The 12,502-nt window shown below is 45.6% G+C and overlaps 1 protein-coding gene across 2 annotated transcripts in view; it reads left to right on the plus strand.

Moving 5' to 3' along the window:
* Positions 1 to 12,502, plus strand: part of DAP3 (death associated protein 3) — a 93,365-nt gene that overhangs the window by 36,272 nt on the left and 44,591 nt on the right. For both annotated transcript variants that reach the window (XM_085637968.1, XM_085637969.1), the window contains exon 2: positions 8,818 to 8,864. In XM_085637968.1, the coding sequence (XP_085494094.1) occupies positions 8,823 to 8,864 (42 nt within the window). In that variant the 5' untranslated portion in view covers positions 8,818 to 8,822. The remainder of the gene's footprint in view (positions 1 to 8,817; positions 8,865 to 12,502) is intronic.

A 12,502-nucleotide genomic window follows, 5' to 3' on the forward strand; every position in this document is an offset into this window, starting at 1 on the left:
TTGTGTGGTTCTCCTTTAATTTAGTTATTCAAGAGGTTATAATCTGGTAAACCAAGCTACTTTACACTCCTTCAAGACTCAGCCTGAAGGCTGCTCTCCATAGCTACCACTAGGATAGCTTTCAATAAAGGTTGTCTTTAAACCTATTCATCAATAAGGGTTGTTTGGACTGGTACAAGGTGCCCACTATAACTAGTGGACAGCATATACCAGGCCAACATCTCACACGGGGAACCTATTCCGTCCCGATTGCCTGAGGTGACGCGTTCCACACTGCTGGCCTGGCGTGCCGCATTGCAACACACTAAATGGACACATACACTGACCCAATGCACGCCCCTGTGGCATGGTACCTGGCTCAGTGAGGTCAACGGGCTGCAGGGTTTCCGATCCCGGGACCTTATAGGAATTTCACAACTGGGTGACGTATGGGTAGGTGACCAAATGCGTTCCTTCAAGGACCTTCAAACCAGACACTCCCTGCACCAGTCACAGTTTTACAGGTACCTACAGCTGCGCCATGCTCTTCAAGTACACCTCACGACGGGTACACGGCTTCCAGACAATAGTCCGCCAGAGGCACAGATTGTTTGGGGATCTGGGGAAGGGCGTTATTTCTCGCATTTACCGATCATTAATCAATGACACCCCAACATATCTAGTTCGCCAACGTGTGCAATGGGAGGACTGTGCGGGCACACTGGAGGAGGAAGATTGGCGTGACGCCCTTATGACCCCCAGGACAGTCACCGCCTCTGCCAAATTGCGTATGGTACAACTATACTACCTACATGTAGCTTACCTGACCCCTGCGCGCCTTCATCGAGCAGGACTTTGCTCGACCCCCGCCTGCACTAGGTGTGGCCACTAGCCAGCCGACTTCTTCCATATGGTATGGGTCTGCCCATGCTTGACGCGGTTCTGGGGGGACATTGAGGAGGAACTTACTGAAATACTAGGGCGGGAAATCCCACATGACCCAAAACACACGATTCTAGGCATCACAGACGGGCTGGATGGGTCTAGAAATAAGAAACCTTTTTTTACGACTGCAATGGTGACATAGTGGCCTCCTGGAAGTGCCCTGACCCCCCCCCAAATGTTGGGCGATGGCGAGCCGGGGTTGACTGGTGCGCCACGCAGGAAAAAACCATATACGAGGCACATGGGTGTCCCAAGAAATACTGAGGGGTCTGGGGGTAGTGGTTGGGGGGAATGGGTTAGTCTCACCGGGAATGGTTGAACATAGATCGCTTTGTGTCCATCCTTCTCTGTCAGATGGGTTAACAAGAACGTTGCATATATTCCTGTGCCATTATGGTGTCACAATTGTCAAGAATTCCTGTCATGCGAGGGGAGGAAAACGGTAACCAGCGAAAACGGACTACATCTCCCAGGATGCTTAGCGGTTGAGAGGTTATGTAAACAGGAGAGCTGTTACATAACTCAAGGAAAACACGCCCTTATGTAAACAGGAGAGCTGTTACATAACTCAAGGAAAACACGCCCTTATGTAAACAGGAGAGCTGTTACATAACTCAAGGAAAACAACGCCCTATAAAGGGAGGAACCGGGAGGTACAACGCTGTCGGATATTGTGTTTACAACCGACGTACCTGCTTAGTGAAGAGCAGTGTTCCGGAGTGGTGCTCCAGTAAGGCAAGAACGGAGGTAGGTCGAGTCGTTACTCCCTGGGCCGTGTCTTGCCCCATCGTCACCTGTGAAGGACCCGGAAGCTCTACCAGATAACCATTGAGCTTCGCTTTTTGACTCGGCTGAGTCAAAGCGCAGTGGCGCTTTTGCTGGTTGGAGTCGTAACTCCCAGCCCGACCAGAGATACAGGGACTGCCAGCTGTAACGCACACCAGGAGGTGTTTGCCGCGTTACAGACTCGGAAGTCCACATGATCGATCGAGCGGCTGCTCTCGGTTCAGTCTTCTTTGCTTGTGATTGGGGTATCGGTGACGCATCACCAGGAGGTGACTCCGCGTCCCGGTGCAGTCTGAGGAAGAGGTTGAGCGGCTGCTCCCTTCAGGTAGAGACCCCGGCTGGGTGTTTCCCTGACTCCTCGATTCGCCCCAACACTCTTCGTGCCCCTCACAGCCTACCGATTGGCATTGTCGGCCATTTCATTTCTGCCCTCTGTTGGCATACGCCGGGATCGGCGTATATGCAGAGGACGGTTAGGACCATCCGTGCTGTGGGCTGGTAACGTACTTAGCCTGGAGGATTCCAGTGACTATAACCTTTGTTTATTCCTTGTATTATTTTTGCCTTCATTAAAATAACTAAACCTTCACAAGTGGTTGCGTTCTCATTATCGTGTCTGTTAAACGATCCTGAGACGTTCAGGGCGTTACAACAATGTATGGTTGGTGCTTTCTGTCAAATCAATAAAAATGTGTTTATCAAAAAAAGAAGTGTTCTTTTTAAAGTGTTAAAGTGATGGTGCTCAGTCAGGGGTTCGCAACTCAGGCTTGAACATATTTCCTTTGAGGTAATTCTTCACACTAAGAGCCTTTGTGGTGGAGGGCTGACATTTCCACTGGGCAGTGCTTAGGTGCCGTTCCACCACCACCATCGCCAACCTGTGAGTCGTTACTCCTTCATTTGCAACAGTAATTGCTGAACATCCTAGCTGGTGTGCCGTCTGTTTACTTTTTTCAGTAGTTCCAGTATTAGGCCAATCCCAAAGCTGGAGATGTTTTCGATGTCGCTATGGTAACCTTGGTGAGTCTTCAATTTCTAACTCATAGCAAGGTAGAGAAGGGTGATGGGTGGCAAACCCTTACCCTATCATGACTCTTCTTGCTCGACCAGCCTTTTTATGTCTCGCCTGAGCCAGCGTGCATGCGCTGCTCTGCGAGGCATTAAGTAAGGGCTTTTGAGCTCCGAACACACACTCGTGCATGTGCTTTTTTTTCTGAGCCCGCAATTGGCTTGTGCATGTGTGTTTTTTAAAAACATAGCACGCAATTGGTGCAAGATAGGTGATTGTCCCGCCTTGTTTGTTGGATAACCTAGGATCCACAGGTGAGAGCTTCAACCTTATCTGTCTCCAATTATCACGTTGGCAGTAATAGGAAACAGATGGTGCTCTTTTTTTGTTTTTTTGTTTCTCTTAAGAAAGAACCTTGTGGTAGCTATAACCCCGCGATTGGCTAATAACACTGCCTCGGGCTAAGTTTTAGTCTTTGAGAATGGAGACTACACCAGGCGTCACAGATTTGGCTGGATTTCGTTAGTTTACTTTGGTTTTTTGTGTTTTTACTCTGCCCATTATGTTTTGTTTCGGAATTGGTGAATTTGCAATGAGTATTCATCCCGTCCCGTCTTTAAGGAGCCCATCCCTCTCTTGGTAGGCAGGGTTGCTGTGTGCCCACTTATGCCCCCCTCTTAGTGGCTTAACTGTTAGAACTGCTTCTCTATACCGAGTATGTACAGTCCTGAGCAGTGTTCTCCCTACCTAATTGTGCACAATTCTGAGCAGGCTTCTTTCTCCCTAACAAACTGTGCGAAATTCTGAATAGTTTTCACCCATCTAATTGTGCCCAATCCAAAGCAATGTTCTCCCTACCTGTGTACAATCCCGAGTAGTCGGCCCGCTATGCTAGGTGCACGATCCTGATACGTCAGTTTGCTGTTTCGTGCACATTCCTGAGCAGTTCGCCCCTAGTGTTCCGTGCAGAATTTTGAGCAGTTAGCTCTTGTGGGCAATCCAAGGGTTCCACCTATGTTCAATGCACCGTCCTGACCAGTGAAGCCCCTCCCCCGCCAGGCCCCCTATGCACAGTCCCGAGCAAGCACCTACTTTCCCGTTCATTGCTGATTCCTTAAAAGCCAATCCTCCCTCTCTCTCTCTCTCTCTCTCTCTCTCTCTCTCTCTCTCTCTCTCTCTCTCTCTCTCTCTCTCTCTCTCTCAATGTCTCTCTCTCTCAATGTCTCTCTCTCTCTCTCAATCTCTCTCTAAATCTCTCTCTCTCTCTCTCTAAATCTCTCTCTCTCTCTAAATCTCTCTCTCTCTCTAAATCTCTCTCTCTCTCTCTCTCTCTCTAAATCTCTCTCTCTCTCTCTAAATCTCTCTAAATCTCTCTCTCTCTCTCTCTCTCTAAATCTCTCTCTCTCTCTCTCTCTCTCTCTCTCTCTCCCTCTCGCTCTCTCTGTCTCTAAATCTCTTTCTCTCTCTCTCTAAATCTCTCTCTCTCTCGCTCTCTCTAAATCTCTCTCTCTTTCTAAATCTCTATATCTCTCTCTAAATCTCCTTCTCTAAATCTCTCTCTCTAAATCTCTCTCTCTAAATCTCCTTCTCTAAATCTCTCTCTCTAAATCGCTCTCTCGCTCTAATTTTCTCTCTTGCTCTAAATCTCTCTAAATCGCTCTCTCTAAAACTCTCTCTCGCTCTAAATCTCTCTCTAAATCCCTCTCTCGCCCTCTCTCTAAATCTCTCTCTCGCCCTCTCTAAATCTCTCGCTCTCTAAATCTCTCGCTCTTTTTCTCTCTCTCTCTAAATCTCTCTCTCTCGCTCTCTCTCTCTCTCTCTCTCTCCCTAAATATCTCTCTCGCTCTCTAAATCTGTAAATCTCTCTCTCTCTCTTCCCCCTTCTTAATTTTTCCTCCCCCTTTCGGCATTGTCTCACTTTCAAACTCATCCAGAATCTTTTATCATTTTCCAACTAGCGCTTTGAAACCCGCCGGGTGGAGTTCGCACTCACCCAGAAGTCCTCTTCCCCCTACCCTGCTTCCGTAACTCGTTCTCTGCGGTAAGCGTTCGGAAGAACCCGCAGAGCTACAAGGCACTATATAAATGCAATTAAAATCCAGTCAATGAAAAATGGTTCACTCTGGGTGAGCGTTACTCAGCAGCAGAGCAGGCTGTAGCTCTCTTTCTCTGGTTGTCTCCAAATTCTCAGTCGCAGGAACTACAATCTCAGAAGTGCAGAGTAAGACCCCATAGACACAGAAAAGTAAGCACTAGAGAACACGTCATCGCCTTAAGGTGATGACAGCCTGACAGGAGCCGGACGCAAGGGTTGCTCCTTCGCAGCCACTTTGTGACTCAACTGATGCATACGTACGTAGGTCTGCACACCAGTAATGAAAGAAGGAACAAGCATCTGCAATGCAATAGGTCTAAATACACTCCACATAATACCACACAGTGCCACATAATTATATGCTACATAATTACATTGCACTGAATGCAACATACACTCCTACTACCACTCAGTGCCACATAATTACCCGCCACATAATTACACTCTACTGACTGCAACATACACTCCACACAATACCACTCAGTGCCACATAATTATTTGCTACATAATCACACTGCACTCGATGCAACATACACTCCAAATAATACCACTCAGTGCCACATAGTTACACGCCACATAACTTCACTCTACTGAATACAACATACACTCCCCATAAAACCACTCAGTGCCATATAATTACACGCCACTTAATTACACTCTACTCAATGCAACATAAATACACTCCACATAATACCACACAGTGCCACATAATTATATGCTACATAATTACATTGCACTCAATACAACAAACACTCCAAATACCACTCAGTGCCTCATAATTACACGCCACATAATTACACTCTACTGAATGCAACATACACTCCACCCAATACCACTCAGTGGAGGAAAAAGTTGCCAGCAGTGCAAGTTCAAAAAAGTAGAAGACATTTTTTATGTTAAAATATTTTTTTAATCGGGTTTTTCAGTTGTATTTAATGTCATCTTCGTTTGTATAAAGGTAACAAAAATGCTTCACACTTTTTAATATAACTTTTCAACATAATGCACAGCAGCCTCAATGCTCTACAACATAGCCAAAAGTTCTGGCTAAACACATAAGGTCCCAAAGGCGAGACCTATTGGCTATGCCAATGCTTGTTCCCTTTCTGTTAGCCTTCAATCCTGTTCTCTCAGGGCGTTCTTTTATTTGGGAATATACATTTTCTGGCAAATCCATTTTCTTAAACTAGTGTTCTTTGGTATTCTACAGAAGAAGAGTTTTCTCTGCAAACGGAGGCCCAGTCTCTTAACGTGAACCAGGGCTGATTTTTGTTAGTTCTTGAGGAGAGCCCATTTCAAGGGCAGCGGATCCGCAGGAGTAATTAGGGTGCACGCAAGTGCTTTAGGAAGGTAAACGGCATTCATAGTGCATGACTTATGTTCTTGGCTGGTTGTCTCTTGGGTCTTCTAAAAAACTCCAGATGACTGCCTGAATATTAGAGAGCATATTTTTGGGGTTCCATTTTTTGATTGGTATTTCATCACCATTAAACTCTGGACCTTCCATTTACTGTGTTAAATTTAGGAACATTCTAGGAATTCTGTGTCCAAACACCCAGGATTTGCCGTTCATCTTCATAGGGCCCTTATGTGTAAAAAATGTCTTTGCTTTATTCTGTATTTTTTTGGGGGGGGTTAATCTTTTTATTGAACAGTTGTTCAGTATACAACAGTACATGTAGAATGAAAGATACAAATAGCAGGTCAATTTTGGGAAATACAGACCACAACTATTTCCAACAGTGATTGCATTATCAAATATATTGCACTCGCATTGCCACAGGCACAGTATTCTACCAGGAGCAGGACCGACGAGAAGTATCCCCTAACCCTCCCTCTAGCCCTACCCCCAAGCCCTCCTCAGGTCTCCATGCAATGAGCCCAGTTGCCCCATACTTTCTCGTATTTACAAGGTAGTCCCGGCTCTGGTACACCTCATGTTCCGCCAATTGGCACCAGTTTAAGTCCATCTTCCAGTACTGGATATTCGGGGGTCTATTTGCCCCCCAATGATTTAGCGATGTTCTTTTTAGCCACCCTTTCTGCCAGCTGCAGCCCGTGCAGGTAAGGGCAGTGGGGCTGGATGAGGGGGAATTTCGACAGACGAGGGAAAATTAATTATTTATTTTCCCTCGCGGTCGTCTGTCGAATCCCCCCCAACCCGGCCCTACTGCTCTTATCTGCTGTGGTTGCAGCTTCTTGCTGCTAGTGCCTGCCACAGTTTATGGTATCTGGATCTATTCGGAGATGCCCAGTATCAGCCATTTAGCCTTCAACGAAACCTCCAGACCCGTAATGGTGGCCATGACAGCTGGGACCTCCCTCCAGTATTGTTGGGTCTGAGGGCACTTGTGTGGGAAAAGGTCCCAACCGCGCCAAATTCACTTGCGCAGAAAGCAGAGTCACAGCGGCCTATGTGGTGCAACCTGGATAGAGATTAGTAAGATCTATCAGGGGCGGCTCCTCCATTAGGGTGGAGGAGCATCGCCCCGTTGCTTTCTCACAGTGAGAGAAGCAGAAACATAAAATGGTATTTTAAATACCATTTTATGTTTCTGCTTCTCACACTGCAAGAAAGTAGAATGGTATGCCTGGTTGAGGGCGGGTCGGGTCAGGGAGGAGTGGCTTCCCCACTCTGAGTACCCTGACTGTTTGGTCAGCCCTCTGGGGCCGACCAAACCAGTCATGCGCACTCTGGATTTTCTCTATGTAGGCTGCATGCAGCCTATATAGAGAAAATGGCCTCCCCACAGGTGCCCGGCTGGGCGCCATCCGCACCAATCACAACGCTGCCATTGCAGTGTTGTGACTGGCTTAGGGGAGGGGAGGGAGGATGCCTGCTTCGTGACGCGGGACCCGGCCATTAGCGGAAGCGGCGCGGGATCCGGTAAGTAAAGGTTTTTTTACATTTATTTTTAAATTCATCCCCGTGCGAACCCCCACACTCCCCACACACCAGCACCCATCACCCACGAGTCATGCACGCCACGACTGGGAACTATGTAGTATGCGCTATTGCTAAAGGCGAAAACGGGCCCTTATGGCTATTTCCCTGGGGCTTTGAACAGCCTCCACCCAGTCATCGTCCTCTATGAGCCTATGTCGCCCTACCAGACCTCCCGTAGCGAGCAAAGGTGATCTGGTGAATTATTCATTATTTTCTGGTATACCAGGTAAACCGCTTTAGTCGGCGTTGGGTCTAATAGCAACTGGTCCTCTGTTGGCGAGGATTCCATTAGCTGTTCCCCTTTCGGGCAGATGACACCTCAATGCATGCCTCAATTGTAAGTATTTGAATTTCTCCCCATGTTCCATGTTCTATTCCACCTATAGGTCCTCAAAGGACAGAAGTGTCCCCCTCCTCCAAACTTACCCCAGCCTGTCTATCCCTATCAAACTCCATCTAATGTGGCCCCTCAATTTATTTCTTTGTCAGTTTGCCCTCCCACCCTAGGTGCCTGTTAGCTTCATGCCATGCTATCACTACTGCCTGAGTGTGACTCAGGAGCATGCCCACCTGGTCGCCCATAGCCCCGTGATCTTCCCTGTAGGCTGATTCCTCCCTGTCCCCAAACACCCATTTCATTATGATCATCAGTTGGGCGGCCCAATAGTAGGCACGGAGATCAGGTACCGCCAATCCTCCCTCGAACACTCCCTGTTATAATTTCCTAAGGGATATGCACGAGCTACCTCTGTTCCAGAGGAGTGTGCATCGCTCACTGTTGACTTTAGTGAAAAAATGCTGCAGCACCCTGTAAAGGGTATTCTGGAGGATGTATAGCATGCAGGGGAGGGTCATCATCTTGAAGAGTACTGCCCTGCCCATCAAAGAGATCCTTTATTCTGTATTTAGGTGGTACATCTAGCAAGTAGGTGAGCCATGCATTCAATCTGTGGAGTTAGACGTTCTGTCTAGGATGGTCGTTTGTTTCAAACCACTGTTAATTCTTAGACTGTTGTTATTCACACCCGCTTAATTTCCATCTTTTGTCTTTTACAGAAGTGATGTTCAGAACACTGAGGACATGGTTACCTCTGTGCCCACAGGTGAGTTTCACATTGTTTCTCCTCCACCACTCCCCAGTCACACTGCCAGCATCACAATCTTTTTTTTAAAGCATAGCACATCTCTGATCTAGGTTATAAACATAGACTATTATGAAGTTATGATGTTTTATGTTGTTATGGGCTTCTGTGCAAATTTGTTGGGGTCTGCATTGGCTTATGATGTGCTGTAAAAGTGATTCTGGTTGGTGAAGGTGATGCGTGCAACTGGCAAGATTGGTTTTAGACCCTAGTGTATTTGTGCTTGCTGATTACGTGGTTGGCTTAGTGGGATGTGTGTTATGGATCCTGCTGAATTCAGGTGTTTTGAGTGTGAGTTATGGTGGTGGAGGGATTCTGGTTTATAAAGTTGAATGATTTGGTGTAGGATCTGTATTTTTGTGCCTAGGATCTCTATATTTTTGTGACTATAGCATATCTGATGCAGTTTTGAGGAGACGGTGAAGGTAGGTGCTTGTATGCCTTGCACAGGTAGTGGGGCGAGAATATGTGTAAGTGGTGACATTTGGATGGCTGTAGGATCTAGGAATATTTGCTGTTGAAGGAGTGTTTAGTAAAGGGTGTCGTATGTTTTGGTGTGAGGTCCGGAAAGCTTTAGGCGGGGTGAGCGCTCTATCGAGGACTGCGGAAGAAAGGAGCATTGAGAAGGGATGGTGAAAGCAGGAGAGTTGAGGATGTGAAAATCCCCAAACCTCCTGACCGTCTTTCTCTCATTAACTCTAAGGAAGACAATGAGAACAGAGAATTGAAAAACAACGATAGGCAAAACCAGCACTTTAAGTGAATCAGGGTCATTCCAGTCCCTTTATTCACATCTGTAACTTTACTGGCAAAAACAAAGATCAGTTTCTCTCCAAAGACATTGAAACCCCTTGGATAAGTATGAGCTCTGGAGAAGAAGCTGAAGACAGTGTGCTTTTCTCAGTGTCTGTAAGTAAGTCAGAAATGTGTTTGGCTTCTCTGCATAGTACATAGAGCATATGTGTCAACTGTAATTACAATTTTATGGCAATGTGTACTTAGGAAGTGTATACAATTGTTTAAAGGGTTTGGCAAAGGGGAGGTGACGCAAGGAAGTACATGCAAAAGGACAGAGTAAAATAATTGGGATGAAGAGGAAGGTGGCGGCCTGTGAGACTTACAGATGGAGGATTTTAGAAAATTGTCTTTAGAAAAGGGTGCGGTATACTGATGGAGTATTTCAGAATGATGTAGGGGGGAGTAAATGAGCGCAGGTGTCTAACAGCAAGCGACTGCAGAGGAAAGCGGGGTTCCGGGGAGACCTGAAGTGACTGAGACATTTTGAAGATGACAACAACCCAGTCCACAGACCTTTAATTTACAGTCTCTTATTTTCAGATTTGAGATTTTTCATTTCTAGTTAGTCACAATAACATCATTGTTACTTATCAGCTACCGCTAACCAGCATTGGCAAGGCCAACAGGCTTAGCTGGTTGTAGGCATATGTTTATTGTTATGTGCTATGTCTGGGTGTAAAAACAGAAAATTCACAGACAGGCACCCTAATGCTGACCAGGTGGCACACTGTGTGAAGCATCAGATATTAGTTCACGTGTTTTAGGCCATGCTCATAATTACATAGGCCATGCCGCTTGGAAAACCTTCCTAGTTATGCCTTTTGGCAATGCCTCTTTCAGAGACCACATCGTTTTCATCTCCCTTAAATCACTGGGCAAAATCCAACTGGAGCTTTTACATTTTACATGGTGTCCCATCCGCTGTTCCTACATAAGCCCAGGTATGGTACTAGCCTCACCTTCTCACGGGGAGGCCTTCACTCCGATTTGCCCCCCTACTCTACGTCCATTCATTTTTTATGAGTCGACTCGCTTCAGCCCAGATTGGTGGCCTCTTATCCTGCACACACTAACATAATTTCCCTGTTTAATACTACCACATTTCACTAATTTATATTTAGCTTGTGTAGCTTTCCTGTAGAAAGATTACAACAGTTATTTGGCATTGTATTTATAGTACATCTAATTAGGAAATAAATCATAAGACCTAAAAAGTACCCTATTCAACTCCATTTTAGAAGAAGCACCAGACAGTAAAGGAGGAAAGTTTATCAAGGTCATTCATTCATTCTTGAGCAAGTTACCTTATGCAAATATGTTTTTCTTATGTCTTCAAACGAAAAGCAGTAAAATGTTATATGGCCCCATAACTGTTATTACATAAACAAGATCTTTAGTCCTGCCGCAGACTGTTTTTCATAGATTCCTTTCCTGTAAGGCTTTGCAAACATCCCCAAAATTAACTTCAAATACAGATTTCTACAGCCCATAATGAGTAAGCGAAGTCGATACAATGGATCTCCTTGAACCACTCCACATTGCAGGAGCAAATACTTGATTTTAAATTAAACGGGTGGTGCATCATGGGCTACATAGCCTACTATTATACAGCTCAAATCGCCTGCCTTTTCAAACACTGCAAAACTAGTGTCTGATAAACTTCTGTGATGGGGTTTCAAAGTCAATCAATTAATCCCACACATTAAAGCAGATTATTTTTCTCCCATCAAGATACATCCTCTTATGTGTTGTGGTAAATATTTCATTACCGGTACTATTTTTTATGCGGTAAAATCTAGTAAGAATAACTCAGTAAATATAAGAGGCAGAATCCGTGGTATTAGAGGTTCTAAAGGCTTTATTCCTCGACAAAGGAAATACAATTCGAATTGCAGGCTTCAAATTCCATCACCACGAGAGTTCAGGAAGGAAGGGGCATACATTATTGACAGGTAATGGTATTTATATGGAAAGCATTACATTAAGACAGATGCAAGAAGCGTAACAGCTGATAATACAGATAAAATAGGCATACGTAACTAAAAAGGCGGACATATAGGCGTAACTTATAAAACGTCATTATACATGATGTCACAAGTGGGTGGATCCATAAGAGAATCCTGCAGTGTCAGCAGAAATATTTGGCAGAGGTGCGCGCGCAGCCGCATGACGTGTGATTGACGTGCAACTAGAGGGTGAAGGGGACTTGACATTTAGCTCTACATGTGGAGACCGAAGTCTGGGGGTCATGTCAACCTAATCCCAAATCATATCTAATATCCTATGTTTAAAGAACTGTGTTATCCAAAAGGAAAGGTCTCTAAGATAGAATCTATTCTATACTGACTGTTAGTGCGTGTACAAGCGTCTAAGTGTCTACATGAGATGCGAGGGGGCAGGAATCTTCCATGGTGACAGGGGCTATGAATTATTTGCACGAGGACAGCGAGGCCTGGCCCTTTGCATGGTAGCTGGAAGAATGTTTACCTAAACTACTAGACAGGAATGCATCGGATGAGGAGCAGAGCAGATAATCTTGAAGGTAAAATACAGTTTTTGGCAGGCAACAGGCTGGATCAGGCACCGTTAGCCGCGCAGGGAGTAGGACAAAGTTCATGGATACAGATGCAGGCTCGGACTGGAGCTTTCAGAGGCAGAAGGCAGGAAAAGGCTTGATGGCAGAATTCAGGGCCTACTCGCCTGAATCTGTAAAATGTGGAAAGTGAACCACATAAAGTCGGTGGCCTTTCATACTTAGGAATGGAATATCTGACCCATTCATGGCGGATCTGAAAGAGGAC

This window comes from Triturus cristatus, chromosome 12 (assembly GCF_964204655.1).
Source record: "Triturus cristatus chromosome 12, aTriCri1.1, whole genome shotgun sequence".
NCBI lineage: Eukaryota > Metazoa > Chordata > Amphibia > Caudata > Salamandridae > Triturus > Triturus cristatus.